At 55.9% G+C, this 16217-nt stretch overlaps 1 protein-coding gene across 2 annotated transcripts in view; it reads right to left on the bottom strand.

Annotated features, from left to right (window-relative positions):
* The window catches only part of SND1 (staphylococcal nuclease and tudor domain containing 1), a 412723-nt gene that overhangs the window by 216087 nt on the left and 180419 nt on the right, over positions 1–16217 (bottom strand). For both annotated transcript variants that reach the window (XM_067531417.1, XM_067531418.1), the window contains exon 12: positions 6200–6300. In XM_067531417.1, the coding sequence (XP_067387518.1) occupies positions 6200–6300 (101 nt within the window). The remainder of the gene's footprint in view (positions 1–6199; positions 6301–16217) is intronic.

Raw genomic sequence — 16217 nt, 5'->3', positions numbered from 1 at the left:
AAGAGATGGATACAGCGGCGTGTACAAGGAACCAGTGCAGTTCTCTCCTGACAACTCTGCATTAATGGCAGCCAGGGAGATCTCAGGAGCCAGGCAAACTCAGGGATGTGCCCGGCCTTGCCAGCCCTGTAATCAGAGCACCTGGGCTCACCACTGGAGTACAGCAAACGTTTCTCTATGGTCTCATTCAGCGTCTGCCTGTTGCACAGACAGGCTGGTCATTACAACAGATCCCAAAGCACCAAACTTCTGATCCACAGCTCTGACCCTGCACCTGCCTGCCTGTAATCGAGCCGGAGGACGGGCGCTGCAGACGCGACACAGGCCCGGCAGACAAAAGGCAGGCTGAGCTCAGCAGAGTCCCAATAATGGGATGAGGAAGAGAACAGCTCAAGGGGCTAATTACAGGGGCACTTGCAATGTGGGCAGCACCACTGTACAGCTAACAGCTCTCTGGCCTCTCACACGGATTACGATTTGGAGGCAAAGCCCAGCCCCCCACTAGTCCCCCGAGCTTGGTGTGATGTTCCCCTGGTGCAATCTGGACTGGAGCATTGCTGAGTCACCCCAATCCTCCACTCCTGAAGCCCATCTTGCTCTGCTCTGCTGTGAGAATCCCACTCCTGGGCTGTTCACGCACTACCTCCAGCAGGTCAGCTGCTCCCAGCTCAGTAAGTGAGCAAGCACCTCTAGCCAGCCACTCTCTGGATAATGCAACAGACTGACACCAGCGATTACCCCCAGCCCCAGATAAAACGCTAGGAACTTCCATCTTACAATCCTCAGTTCCACCCACTGAATAATGTAAGCTCAGTGAAATTCATCAATTTAACAAAGAAATTGACATGCACCAGCCTTGTTATTCCAAGAGGAATCTTCAACACACTTCAAACCAAATGCACAGCTTTAGGTAAAACACACACATTTATTTTAAGTGATTATAAATCAGAGAACAGCCAGTCAGATTTGGTCAAGAACAACAAAAGCAAAGCGCAATCTAAACTAAGCTTAACACTTTCAACCACTGTACCAACTCCAGCGATTGTCACCACAGGCCGGCTGGCTCCCCTTCAGCCAGGCTCTGCCCTGTGGTCAGCACTTCAGTTACTTGGTGGTGTTTGTAGATAGATGGTGGGAGAGAGAAAGCATGGCAAATGTCTCCCCTTTTTATAATGTTCCTTCTCCCTTCTAGGGTAAGTTTGGCTTCCCCCCCCGGACCAGGTGACAAACAATGTCCTTGTATGGACTCGTCGGTGAGCATCACCTCCTCAGGGGTCCAAGCTAGCCAAGGGAAGGGAAGGGACTCACTCAAGAGTCCAACTGATCCTCCCCTGCTGCCCCAGCCAATCCTTTGTTCCTGGAAGGCTGAGCTGGTTTGTCCTATACACAAACTGCCCCTCTGCTCCTGGAAAGTTTTCCTGGATATGTTTCAAGCCACGAGGACACATCTTTGGGAATATTATGTAGTGCAGCCTCATAACCATCCACACACCATTACAAACATGTTACTATAACCATCAGGATTGATGAATTAGAGAGGGGTCAGCAAAGAGCCAAGAGAACGACTGAAGGATTAGAAAACCTGCCGTACATAATAAACTAAACAGATCGAGCTCCTGGAATCTAACAAAGAGAAGGGTACAGGGTGATTCGATCACAGTCTGTAAGAACCTACATGGGGAACAAATATTTAATAATGGGCTCTTCACTCCAGCAGAGAAAGGTCGAACACCATCCAACGGTTGGAAGTTGAAGCAAGACAAATTCATACTGAAAATAAGGTGTACATTTTTTAACAGTAAGCGTAATTAACCACTGGAAAAATTTACCCAGGGTCATGGTGGATTCTCGATCACAGACTATTTTTAAATCAAGGCTGGATGTTTTCCTAAAAGCTTTGCTCTAGGAATTATCATGGGGCAGGTCTCTGGCCTGTGTTATACAAGAGGTTAGACTAGACGATCCCTTCTGACCGTGGAATCTATGAATCTACGAACTGCCAGTGACACACACTGTAGCAGAAAGAGAGCCTGAGGCCTGGTATAAGAGGCCTAAAACCTGAACTGAAGTCAGGTTCTCCTGAGATAAAGCAAAGTTAGCAAGGGTCAGGCTTTGAGCAGAAGTCAGGCCCTGCCACAAAACGTGCCTGCTGGCAAGTTCACAGAACCTGGCACCACAAAAACACCAACACTCAGAAGCGCTAGGCACAGGACACGCATGTAAACACATTCCAGAAGGGTGGTACCAGAACACCCCGATAGCAAGTATGGTATAAACACACTCCCACAAGATACCAGGGACACACTGACCCATCCCAAAGATAAGGGCCGGATCACAGGGCATGGGATAGAGACGTTTTGATCAGACCAACCAGTGTAAGGTAAAGGGTGGGAACTAACCACGCCAGAGGGGCAATGTGTAAACTTGCTTGTATCCGTGTATAAAAGAGGGGTCACAGAGGGGGTGTATTTGTCTGGCCAAGGGGGGAAAGGAAAGTCCCACCATTCACTGAGCCAAGTCCATTGTTACAGGCATACAACTAGAGACACTGTGCTTTGTCAGCACTAAACCCGGCCAAGCATATTCGCTACGGAACCGAGTCGATAGTCTTTTCGGGCAGTTCAATCAAGGTCTGCTGCATCAGACATCTGTGCAGAGCTGGGACAGCGTACACTGTGTGCGTGCGCACACGCATGCGCACACCACTGACTACAATCAATCTGGGCTCCTAGAGCCAAGCTGGGCTCTCTTTTCTGCGCGCATGCCCTGCCTGAAATAAAGGCCCTGCAGGCCAAACTCTCCAACTCCAGGGCTCCCAAATTCTACCTTCACTTACTTCCAGGAACCCCACTCTCGTCAGGGGGCTGCACTGCAGAACAGGACAATGCACCGTAGTTACTAGCCGCCCTGCGGCTACGGGACACAGGAGGGAATCCAGCCCCTGCTCTGACATCTGCACCACCTCAACGAACAGTTAATGAGAATAAGGAGCAGTGAAGCTCCTCAGAGACGCTTGCTGGCTGTGCTGAATGAGCACGCACAGGGATCAGACCGGACCAGCACCGGGCAGATACACACTTCAAAACCAACTCCCCCTGCCATTCTCTGGTTACCCTGCGCAGCACCAATCGAGTCAGCTCAGCCAGCGGCTCTGCAATTGCACGTCAGGTTTACTCCCAACACAAGGATCAAACTCGGAAGTTATCTGAAAGCAATTTGCAGCTGGAGACGCTAAGTGCAAGCGACAGTGCGCAGAGAGGTATGTTTCCTTCCATGCCAGGCCGCTGCCCCTCCGCCATGACAAGCGCTAGCAAGCGGCACTGAGCGCGCAGCTCGGGCGAGGAGCGCCCCAAGCAACAGGTGTCTGCGCTGCTTACTCAGCCCCGACAGACTGACATACAATCGGGACGGACGGACTCACATGGATCAAACTCCCGCCTCTCTAGGGACAAGCCTCCCCTGAGAACGCAGCCAGCTTGGCTCGGCTTTAGTTCTCCACTTCCCTGGGCAGAGAGCTTCGTGGGGTCTGCTGGTGGGCCAGCGCTACGGGCCAAAACCCCAGCTGGTGTAAATCAGTGCAGCCCCATTGACTGACAGCAGCTGAAGATTGATCCTCACGCCTCCTGTCCTCCCACCTGGAGCGTCGCTCCCACGAGCTGACTGGAGGGAACGGCCGGACGGGTTGTAACCAACATTCACTGACCCAGCCGTGGCTAGTTCTTCAGCCTGGCTGTCTGCACAGCAGCAGGCGGTGCTGCGCGGGGGCAGGGGGGTCTGAAGAGGAAGTCCAGTGTGGTGATGCAGTCTGAGACACAGGAAACGCCGCCCAACGCCTGAGGGCCTGGGAGCCTCTGAGCTGTTGCAGGGGGAGCTCAGGTTACGCTACTGTTGGGTTAACCTCCATGCTCATACCTCCCTGCCGTGCGGCTGCCCTCCAACCAGCCCACGTGCCATCAACCCCCAGCGCAACGCTGATGCGGCTACTCCCGGGCGGTGCTCCTGTACCGCCGCAGCACCATCCTCTCCATCCAGGAGATCGCCCTCCCTCACGGGCTCCACAGGCACCCGTCTGCTCTCAGGCAACTTCCCTGGGTTTCTCAGATTGCATTGCCTGGTAGGGAGTCCCATCACGCTGTCTCCCCGCCGGACGCCTCCTAATCCTGAGCCAGGAAAAGGAGCAACCACCAGTCCCAGGCCAGATCGGTACGACAGCAGCTGGCCAGGCCAGACGTCCCTCCCACGCCCTCGCTGCTTTGCGTCCAGATGAACAGCCAAAGCGCGACACTGCCTGGTGCCGGCTGACGGTGTATCCAGAGAGCTGTGCGTTCTGCCTGGGTCATGCCCTCCCGCTTCCCTGCCGACAAACCGTTCCCGTCCAAAGCATCCTGCAACTTGCCTCCAGGCTCAGCTCAAAGGCCGTGCATTTAACATCCCTTTAACGAGGACTCCAGCCTATTTGCATGGTCCCAGGCGTCCCATTACAAACGCACCGAAATCCTTCCGGCTAAACGATCAGATTGCCACACAGACAGCGCTAACGAAGGCACCCGGAGCCATGCAGAAACCATTACACTCGCCCCTCTGCTCCGGCGCAGTGATAGCCACGGGGCTCAGGCCATCGTCGGGCCGAAGGGAAGAGGCGCCTCAAAACCTCCTTTCGGTCCCTACGACGACACTCCCAGAGCACCAGGAGACAGACGCTGCGGGACCGAAAGGGCCATTTCATGCCGTGATTCCTGGCTGCTTTCCAAACTAGCTGCTCGGAAGAAAGGCCTAGAACACAGCCCCCAGAGACGCTCCGGGACGGGCACGGACACAGAGTGCGGGCTTCGTTACCTGGGGCCCCCCCGTGCCATCCAGAGACCCACAGGCAGCTGCCCGGACTGGCAGCAGCAGGCCACGCTCGAAGGCTCCAAGCCGCCTAGCTGCGCACGGCAGCCACGTGCTCACAGCGGTGTGGTGGGGGGGCTAACGGGCTAGTGGCTCTCGCTGGGGGGAGAGTGAAGTCAGCTCTCCAATAACCAGGCCCCTCTGGGAATCCGGACAGCGCAGGGACACGCAGTGATCTGGTGCTTCCTGAGCACGCCCGGTGAGTAAACCCACAGCGCCTGGCGCAGAGCTGCCCTGCGAGTCGTTCTCCTCTCCCCACGGCCCCAGCGGCCCTATAGCGGAGACGGGCTCCGGGCACTATACCTGCCAGGGGATACGGCGAGAGCCAGTTGGGACAGCAGCCCTGGGGGTGTCTGCACCTGAGCAGGGCCCCACCCCCTCAGCCACACAGGCAACAGAGGGGTTCCTGCCCCACGGCCTTCAGAGGAAGACCGCCAAAGGAGATCAGCCCGGGGAAAGGACAAGGGCGAGCATGGGAGAGAACCACAAGCCAGGCTCCGGCTGCCGGCACAGCCCGCTCACAGCGGCTTCATTCCAGCAGTTTAAATTATTTGACAGAAACAAGAGTCTGGAAGAGCAGCAAGAGGCCGGGCAGAGGCCAGCGTGTGTCTGAACGCAGAGGGGACCCTTGACATTGTTTAACACCATCAGCGGTTTGGGCTAGCGGCCAACGCCCAGGATTAGGAGCCAGGAGTTCCCAAGCTTTAACCTCAGCTGTGCCCGTGACTCCCTTGGGGATGGAGGGCAAGTCACCTCCGCTTCCTCCCTGGGACGCCCTGTCTGAAAGGGGCATGACAAAGCAGGGTAGGGCGAGGGGTGACGACACGCAAAGGGCTGGGCAGACTGATCGTGCCGAGTGCGAGCGGAAGATTCTTGCCACACGTCACAGAAGATATAGGAAAGCCCCAGAGCCGAGTGCACGTTTCCCGCTTGTCTGACACTCGCCATGAAGGCGTCAGTGCCGAGCCCGGTGGGGTCATCGCCCCTGCAAGCAAGAGCCGCAGAAATGCTACAAGCTGCCAGGACTTCAACAAAAGTCGTCCACAGCGTAAAGTGAAAACCTGAGAGCCAGTGGAGACGGGGCAAGTCTCTGGCCTGCATCACACAGGGGGTCAGGCTAGGTGATCCCAATGGTCCCCTTGAGTGACAGCGGCTGTAAAACCCCTCGCTGTGGTGCCTGCAGATTAAACGGAGATGCCAGGACCAAGGTGGTGCCAGCAAGGGGTACCAATGCTGTGGCTGGGAATGCTGCCCTCCCTTCTCAGAGCTGGGCAGGGGGGGTTACCAGCCTGCCTAGGGTGATACTCACATGCCGCCAATGGCAACGGTTGCACAGGTTCGCTCCGAGAAGGCAGGCACGGTCTCCGTAGCGGTGCTGGCGGGCCTGATGTAGTCCACAGTGACGTTCACCTGCAAGAGAGGGCCCAGGGGTGTGAGACTTCGTAAACCACCAGAGCACGTGATAAAGACAGAGCGAGCCTGGGGTGGATCTCTGAGCATGACCCACCCCATTCTCCTCTCCCTTCACAAGCCAGCCCTCCTGCCCACCGCCAGAATCAACCCCATCCGATGGAAGCGTGCACTTCCCAGCCTCCTGCTAGCCAGGGCAGTACGCTGGAAGCGTAACGTCTGGCAGGTCAGCAGCGGATGAACAGCGGAGAACATGATGCACCAGGAGCTTCCAGGTTTCACGAGCCGCACAGAACTTGGCTGCTGCAGTCCGTGGCTTGTGGAGGCAAACGCAGCTCCAGCGTTTGGGCCGTCAGAGGAACAATGACCCCGCATGGCTGCTTCCCGGCCCCAAACGCACGAGACGCAGCAGGGCACCGGCACGGCGGAACAGGAGATTCTGAATGTCCAGACAGGGTTTGATGCCCTGCCCGAGCCCACAGACTCCCACGGTTTGCCCAATGCCAGGCCAAACCTGAAACGTTATGTCAACTAGACACAGCTCTGAGACGACTGACAGCAGGACTAACAAGTGGGCAGCTGGCAGAGCTGGTGACCTGTTACTCATCAGCTGGGTGTTGAGAACCAGCTGTAAATCATGGCCTGGGAAAACATCCCACACCCCTTCGCCTCGCAGTAAAATACGTAAGTCACCATCGGCAGCACCGTACTGTCATTAGGACTGGGTTCACAAACCACTTCACACCCATGTATCTGGAGCTAGGGGCTAACGTTCGTCCACACTAGACAACAAGGACGTCGTAAAAGCCTGGTGCAGACAGGCGAGAGGGAGCATCATCTTGTTAGCTCGTCAGCTCAGAGTCCAAGCTCCCACTGGGGCCCACCATGTCCAGCTGAAACATGTTAACTACAACTTACCCTGTCTACACTGGGATTGTTACCTTGTAAAAAAACACCCCCCCGGGTGAAAACCCTGGGCCCCGCAGAGTCAGCGACAACACCCCCATGGTCTTTGACGGGGCCAGACCCCCACCTTTATCTCCCAGTACAGAAAGCCCCCAGATGGCCAGCCCGGGCTTCCCAAGGTTGAAGCTTCTGGGCATGGTGTCCGAGTGACTGCACGATACAAACCGCTCCGGGCTGAAGCAGCTCTCACCCCGGTGCCAGCTCTCTGCACAGGGACAACTTTTACCCTCCCAGAGGCTCCTGTGTCCAGGGCTGGGGGAGCTGTTCCTGCCCCATTTGCCCTCCCTACAAGCTAGGTCACCCCCTGCACAAACACTCCCGGGGATGCTGCTGTGCAGGGGAAAGGGCCCAGCTGGTCCAGTTCCATTGATGTTCACGTTCAAGAAGGCTCCAAGTGATGCAAGTCATGGAGGAGCCGCAGCGGAGGAAATCTCAACCCAGCCTCTTTTACACAGGCCCACGTGGAAGGAGCGGGCGGGAGATCCTGAATGCCGGGGTCAGAGGCCAACGTTTTCGAGTGACTCCTGGCCTTCGGTGCCCAACTTGATGCACTGAAGCAACGGTTCCCAACCTCGGGGGCGGAGAGGGCAGCAAAGATTCCAGGGCGTCCATGAGGCTTCGTTAACATTGACGTCATTTAGACCCCCAGGCGCAGCAGTGTCAAGCTCCACGCCAGCCGAAGCGGAGCAGCAGCCCCACGCTCCACTCCTGCTGGAGCGTAGGAACGGCCCCCTCAGCCCCACGCCGGTGAGGCCCTGGGCCAACCCGCCAGGGCCCATCTCCATTACCCACAGTCCATGAAGGACCACACAGGGCGTGCGGTGGCGGCTGCTCCAGGGAAGGTGTAGCTTCTTGCCCAGGTCAGAGTCTAGGATTCTTATTATTATTATTATGTAATGTAGTTTGTTGTTATTATTCTCTGTGTTTATGGCCAGTGAGGGGATGGGGCGGAGGGTGGGAGGGGTGCATTTCACCTAGTGTGAACTAGTGGGGCTCTCACTCAAAAAGGCTGGGACCCACTGCGTTAAAGGAGCCTGATCGTCCCAGGCGCCATGCTCAGCGCTTTTTGAAAAGCGGGCTCCTTTCCCCAGGAACTGGCAGACCGGATCAGAGCCCAGATGCTGATCTGCTCCCGCATCCTGTCACTGACACCCAGCACCTGCTGCTTCACAGAAAGGGGCAAGAAAGGCCTTGAGGCACAGAGAGGGGGATGATCTGCCCTCTCCGTGAAGGTCTCATCCCAAACTAGAATAAAGGTTGGTTTGAACCCTCCCACAGGGGCTATCTCCCTTCCAAAACTCTTCTTCCAGCATTAACTATCACCACGCTGGGTGTTCTTGTTATCCAGATAACCGTCCAAGCCAACTTTGACCCTTGCTGAATTCAGCTTCCTGCGGCAGGGAGTTCCACACACCCAACAAACATCCTGGGACAAAATACTTGCTTTTCTCTGTTCCGAACAGACCTCCTGTCAGTTATACTGAATGCCCCCTTGGCACTCTGTGTTATGTATGAGACAAGGAGAACAGAAGCTCTAACCTGTCAGGTTGAGCACCCAGAATAAATGAGCACATTTTGGGCATCCTGACAATCAATTATCAAATCACCAACAGAATTCAGACGCAGTTAGCTCTGCACAATCGCAGAACCATAGAAGACGAGAGTTGGAAAGGACCTCAGGAGGTATCTGGTCCTGCCCCTGCTCAAAGCAGGACCAACCTCAGCTATATCATCCCAGCCAGGGCTTTGTCAAGCAGCAGCTTAAAAACCTCTAAGGATGGAGATTCCACCACCTCCCTAGGTAACCCATTCCAGTGCTTCACCACCCGCCTAGTGAAAAACATTTTCCTAATATCCAACCTAGACCTCCCCCACTGCAACTTGAGACCATTGCTCCTTGTTTTGTCATCTGCCACCACTGAGAACAGCCTAGCTCCATCCTCCCTGGAACCCCCTTTCAGGTAGTTAAAGGCTGCTATCAAATCCCCCCTCATTCTTCTCTTTTGCAGACTAAACAAGCCTAGTTCCTTCAGCCTCTCCTCATAAGTCTTGTGCTCTAGCCCCCTAACGATTTTTGTTCCCTTCACTGGATTCTCTCCAAACTTGTCCACATCCTGCCTGTAGTGGGAGGCCCAAAACAGGACACAATAATCCAGATGTGGTGTCACCAGTGCCGAATACAGAAGAATAATCACTTCCCTCAATCTGCTGGCAATGCTCCTACTAATGCAGCCCAATATGCTATTAGCCTTCTTGACAACCAGGGCACACTGCTGACTCATATCCAGCTTTTTATCCACTGTTACCCCCAGGTCCTTTTCTGCAGAACTGCTGCCTAGCTCGTCGGTCCCCAGTCTGTAGCTGTGCATGGGATTCTTCCGTCCTACGTGCAGGACTCTGCACTTTCCTTCTTGAACCTCATCAGATTTCTTTTGGCCCAAACCTCCAATTTGTCTAGGTCACTCTGTATCCTATCCCTGCCCTCCAGTGTATCTACCACTCCCCCTAGCTTAGTGTCATCTGCAGACTTGCTGAGGGTGCAATCTACCCCATCCTCCAGATCATTAATGAAGATGTTGAACAAACCGGCCCCAGGACTGACCCCTGGGGCACTCCGCTTGTGACCATTGCCAGCTAGACATGGAGCCATTGATCGCTACTCATTGAACCTGATGACCTAGCCAGTTCTCTATCCACCCTATAGTCCTTTCATCCAACCCATACGTCTTTAACTTGCTGGCAAGAATACTGTGGGAGACTATCAAAAGCTTTGCTAAAGTCAAGGTACATCACATCCGCCGCTCTCCCCACATGCACAATGCAACGCAATGGTACAAGCGTCCGATCCAGCACCGGCGCGTTTGAACAGCAATTCTCAAGTGCAATGGAAGGGGCAGCACAAGAGGGGCTCGGGGAATTTAAATTTAAGGCATGAAGCGTTTGAACAAAGCCTGTTCTCTAATTCATTCCAACATCTACATTTCTATGTAAATCCAACTTAATCCGGTTGCTTTGCTTACTCCAAAACCTCACTCCCCCACATTTTAACTGCCACTTAATCCAGATAAAGCCGAGGTTATTGTGGTATTTGGGGGATGGAGACAGGAGAGGGGGTTAAGCAGCAAGCACTCTGCCTTGCTGGGAGACGTTTCCCAGCAGCAGCAAAGGCAGAGGCTGCGGGGTGGGAATGGCCCGGGCGTTTCTACCGCTGGAGCAGGCTAAGTGCCCACGCCCAGTCTGCACCAGCGCCACTCTCCCAGGGGAGAGCCAGCCATTCCCAACGCAGACGAGGCCCTGGAGCTGCCAGGCGCACTTCGTGGCCCAGTTACTGGGACCGTGACTCAGACGACCCAGGCCTCTGACAGCCCAAGGCAGAATCGCTGGATGCAGCCCCAGTTCTCACACGTGCTCTGCAATCCACCCTGCCTGACACTGGCTCTGGGGACAGGCTCCAGCCCACAGAGCCCGACCCAGGTTGGGGCCTGGCTCCCTGGGAAAGAGGCAGCAGCTATCAGCCGTGGCACTGAGCGGCAGCTCCCTGTAGGTAATGGAGAGGCAGCGGGGGGGGCTCCAGGTTTCAGAGCGGCCCTCAGCCAAGGAATGGGCCTAACAGGTCATGCTCCAAGACTGGTTCCCCAGGCTGCGCTTTTCCCAGACTGGTTTCTGGGGAGGGAAGGGGGAAGCAGCTGGTTTGAGGGAGAAAACGTGTCAGTGGGAGGCAGAGAGGGTGATTACTTCCCAGCAGGGCAGAACCAGGCAACAAAAAGGACACACACACAGATCTCCCTTGGCATGTCACCAACCCCAAAGCGTCTCAGATGCTCCCACGGCTAACCCAGCTCTGTCTCAGGGCTCCTTCACTGAAGCATCCAGGCACCTTGCACATGAAGCAGATCAGCAATAGCCGAGTCTCTAGTGGAGTCTACAGCTCTTCTCCCTCGGCCGGAGATAAAAGCCTCGATAATCACCCTGTCCATTCCAAGGAGCAGAGCGAGGGCTTCCACCAAGGAGATCGGGGAGATTCCAGCCTGTTTCCAGGTCTCAGCTGTGCTCTGCAGCCACCCAGCAGGAGGAATATTTCACACATTCCCCTTCCTCCCCCCCGGGTAAGTTTTTTCTTTTACACCTTGTACTTTGAGTTAGCACCTTCGTTCTGCTTTCAGCCTCCAGTGATCCAGCGAAAAGGAAGCAGGAGACACACAGGCGTCAAGTTCATCAATGTTACAAGAGTATCTTTAAAACCCTTTCAACTGTCGGCTCTTTACAAGCCTGGCTTTTTAAAGGAGCATAAAAATGCAAAAAGGTATGATTGAGTCAAACACTGCTGCCATCCGCTCACTGGCTCCTACAACCGATCTAATCATGTTTTGGAAGCAGCAAGAAGGAACTCTGTCAGGAGAGAGCCAATTAAGGGGAGAGGTGAAAGTAATTCCTCCTGGTGGAAGTATTGTCATAACAAGTACAGGGGGAAGCAGGGGGAGACGATTACTTCGAAAACCAGAGAGGAAATTCAAACGACCAAAATGCTTTTCCAACACCACCACAGCTCAGCAGGGAGGAGCAGCGCATTGAGGGGACACCCTGCCCAGAATTAGGCAATGGCTTTTGGCTACTGAGAGGGGACAGGCAGCAGACCCAGAGTTGATTCAAAGGTACACCAGCCATCCTCTGCTCACCCCAAGCAGCAGCTATGGGGAAGGGCATCTCCCATTCACCCCCCAACACCTGGTCCCCGTCATGTTTGGGGTGCGATGAACACACAAGGGGTACGCAGCACAAAGGGTCGTTGCATGTCACCTCTCAAGACACAGGTTCAAATCCCAAAGGGAGGGAATGAGTATGGTGGTTTGCGTGTCTAGGGAACCCCAGCCCACAATTCCACGTACCACAGCAATTCGGCATGGATGGTTGCATCGGCCCCAGACAGCAGGTTCAGGTGCACTGCAGAGCCGCCATCCCCCCGCACTAGGCCAGCACGATTGAATCCTTCACTAACTATTCTTAGCAACATTCACTCCCCCTGGACAAAAAAATTGCACCAATTCCCTCCACGTTCAATCTGATGGGACTCCAAATTGTTCGCATCCAGGCTGACACCACTTCCTTTCTAATGCCGCTTTCAGAGGCAGGGACGCAACAATCGGATTCCCACTTTACTCAGCAGCTAAAGAACACAGCCAAAGCATTGAGACCAAGGGTGGAGAGAACCACGCGGGCCAGTGACTGTAACCAACGCACAGCTGAGATTAAGGAGGTTGCAATGATCGACCAGCGAGTCAGGGAGCCTTTGCGAAGCGTGAAATGTTCTGCATAACCAGAGCCAAGTGGGCCACGTTAGGGTCCCAGCTGCACCCCGAGCAACAAGCAATGGCTGGGCCGTTGCCATCACACCTGGGTGGGGGGAGAACTGCTCCGTGGAAAGATCAGCACCCCCTGAAAAACGAACATGTGCAAGAACCAGCGTGTGGTCTAGCAAACAAAGCCTGACTCAGCAGTCAGGAAAGCTGGGATCGGATTCTTGGCCGTCACCGATTCGCAGCATGGCCTTTGGTAACTCACGTACGGCCCCGTTGTCAGTGAACACAGCGGGTGCTGACCGCTGCTAAGACGCAGTCTGTACCTCAGCCGCTCCAACAGAAATGGAGATGACGCTCCAGTATTTCCCTACCTACCTCCCAGGGCACGGCGGGTTAGAGTCTGCGCAGCGCCAGGCCTGGCGATGAAAGGTGCTATGAAAGTGCCTATTATGCTATTACTGAACATACATCTCTTCAGAACGGCAATGTTATTATGGTATCAAAGAACCCCAAAGGGGCTCCGAGAACAGCAGCCAGCAACATTACAGCAGCAGGAGGCTGCTACAAACCAGAAATTAAAACCGAAGCGTAATTAGCATTTTGGTCCCGTTCCTCTTAGTTCCCCACCACCAGGCCATAGATTTGCCGTGCGTCTCTAACCCCCGGAATTTGCACTTCTTGGCATCCGGGCAGGGGCTGCCAGCTAACTGAAATTACACGGAGGGAACACTAAACTGTATCCCAAACCTTGGTTTCTTCCCACCCCAATCCCATCAGATCCTGACATCCTCCCCCGCCAGCCCCTCCTCAATCCCAACCTGCAGCCCCCTGCTAGACCAGCCCTATCCACCCCCACAGCCCCCCAGCTTTGCCAACGTCCCTCACTGCTGCCCCACAGCCCCCACTACTCTTCCGGCCCTGAATTCCCCATGCAGTTCTACCAACCCACGTCAGCCACTCGCAGCCTGCAGCACCCTGGCTCCCCGAGGCCTTTCGAAAGCAGAGCCTGCTCTGGGCGCTGATTGCGATAGATGTGTGGGGCATGACGGGCCGGTGTTGCTATCACCTGTCACTGAGAGAGTCTAACACCTACGTCTCCTGCATTAGCTCTTGGCACACGGGACGTGGTACGATGTTAGACCAGCCCTCGCGCTGTGGCTGGGATCAGAACTTGCCTCCGTTCAGCCCGCTGTGGGGTGTACGCTGCTGCACTCTCTACGGGCTCTATGGGACTGACACTTCCCCAGAGCTAATGGCAGCATGCACCTGGGCTGGCTGTTTCTTTCACACCCTGAACGGCGTCCCACTCCTGCCCTCAGAGGGTAATGCTAACTCCAGCCACGCTCCATTTGCACCAGTGGATCGTCAGCTCGCGTTCAAAGAGCCCACAGCCCAGTGCCAACTGGATCGTTATGAGTATCCTGTAACTAACAGTTATAGCCAGGACACGGCCCCCGCCCTGAACCGCTTACCAGCCCAAACACGTGATGTAAGAGGGGATACACGCCTCCGGGCCCCGTTTTTACACACCCCATTTGCAGTTCAAAGCAGGGGCCCCGTTCTCTAGGTGCTTCGACAGCCTCCGCCACGTCGCAGTCCCTGAGCACCCCACATGCAGAGGTTTGTCTTCGCAACACACCAGTGTTGAGAGTCTATCTTCACGTCCCTCCATGTCCCCATTTGACAGATGGGGAACAGCAGCAGAGAGATGGAGCGACCCTTGGGGAGCCAGTGGGGAAACAACACCAGAACCCAGGCCCCAGCGAGCGAAGACCTCCTAGCACCTGCGCTCCCAAACCAGCCGTGCAAGGAGGCGAGGCTGGAGCAGTGTCAGGAAGGGGCTGAGCGTGCTGTTAGGAGGAGGCCTATCTAAATGCAGCGTCTGCAGCAACCTGCGCGCAGGAGGCTGTCAGCTGGGCCCAGCACCCACGTAAGTGGCCATTACTGTCACCCGGCAGACCTGCACCGGGTAAATATTTTATGGGGAAAAACACTTCATAGAAACAAAGGGCGACGTGCTCGTCAGCCTGGGCGCCGGAGCGTGGCCAGCTCCTCCTGCAGCCGGGCTTGCGCTATGCTGATGCCGTGCACAAAGCGTGTCCTTCCAAGCAGTGGAAGGTCTTCGCACAAAGGCGTTCTCAGTTCTCTGCCCAGGGCCCGAATGTGCATTTACCGGGTCACGGCCAGTTCTACTAGTGACCTGTCAGCTCCTGCCCCGCCCTCACCCCAGCCCCCCCACGTGCACCCCCGCACCGAGACAAACGCCTTGGACCCATGGCTCCCTACTAACAAAGCCGGCGGTTGTGCCAGCCAAGGCATCCATTTGCCCTCAACCCCCTGAATGCCAGCCAGCGACTAGCCCTGGCCTCCCTCCATGCTACAGCCAGTGTCGATAGCGGTCGTCTACCGGCGAGTTTCCAAGGTCAGCTGCAGTCAGTGTGAATTAAATCACTCCGGCAGTTCTCCTCCCTGGAGGAGATCCAGCCCCAAGAAGAATGGCACTACACAGAGATCGGTTTGCCTTTGTTCAGCCGGTGCGCTCGGCGTCACCCTCCCTTCCCTCGCGCCCAGGAAATCTCCTGGGATTATTACCCAAAAACATCTCCCCCCCATGCAGGGAATGTGCGTTCCTGATTAATGAGCTGCCTGCGCTCTGCAGGAGAAGTCTGGGGAGGAGGAAAGGTCAGCACAACTGGAGGAGGGGAGCCATCTCCTCGTCTCCGCCGCTTTCTCCATCCCAGTGAGGCTGGACGGGCACTGGGGGGAGAATTTCTGGCAGGGGACTCAAGCCGCTGAATCAAATTAAAGGGTCTTGCTGACATGGTCATGCCCCGGGACGGGGGATGCGTCCTTTTAAATGGCTGGCTCTGCGGACCACCCACAAGGACAAGCCAAGCCAATTAACATGCGGACGGATTTCACAAGGCAGGGGGCAGAGCGCCTTTGAGAGCTGCTCCTGTTTCCAAGGGCAGCTTGGGCTGAATGGAGGAGAAGGAAGGAGACAGCCCCCTCTGCCCACAGCCGTTTTAAACGTGCGACACGGAGCGTTACGGGGCCTGCCAAGCCTGCATTATTCCCACTCTGCACCAGCGACCTCTCCCCGGAGCCTTCTCCCATCCCACGCTCCACGAGGGCCAGCGCGGCTCAGCAACGCTGCTGCCGGAGCATGGCCCGAGCCAGGCGCGAGGATGACAACGGGCCACCGGCACGCCGACTGGGGCCGGGCGGGGCTCCCAGGTGACACGGGCAGACACGCAGAGCTCCCCGAAGGGATGCTGCTCTCCCTGGGAAAGTGTCACTAGCCGTTGGGAGCTTGAGGAAGAGAGGAGCTGCCTGTCTACAGTCAGCCTCACAGAGGAGCCGGTGCAGCGTGCCAGCCGCCTACCCACCCCTGCCAGCTGCACCTCCTCCCACCCAGCTCTCCCCAACGGCAGCCCCCTCCTTCCCACCCCAGGGTGGCTGCCTTGCGTATGAGCCCATCCCAACCACTGGCTTCTCTCCCAGCCCCAGCCTCCCAGGGTGGCTTTCAGCAACGACACCGAAGCTTGTGCCCTGGAGGTTGGTGAAACGGGGAACTCACCCAGGACTGGAGGGAGCTCTGAGCCAAGCTGGGGCGTTTCATTTACAAGACCCCCACCTCCTCCACCTAGGAGC

The sequence above is a fragment of the Emydura macquarii genome, unplaced genomic scaffold (genome assembly GCF_026122565.2).
Source record: "Emydura macquarii macquarii isolate MOO-44397 ecotype Brisbane River unplaced genomic scaffold, CSIRO-AGI_Emac_v2 contig_3219, whole genome shotgun sequence".
Lineage (NCBI taxonomy): Eukaryota > Metazoa > Chordata > Testudines > Chelidae > Emydura > Emydura macquarii.
The sequence above is the reverse complement of the archived record's forward strand: the minus strand, read 5'-3'. Positions and strand labels throughout refer to the sequence as shown.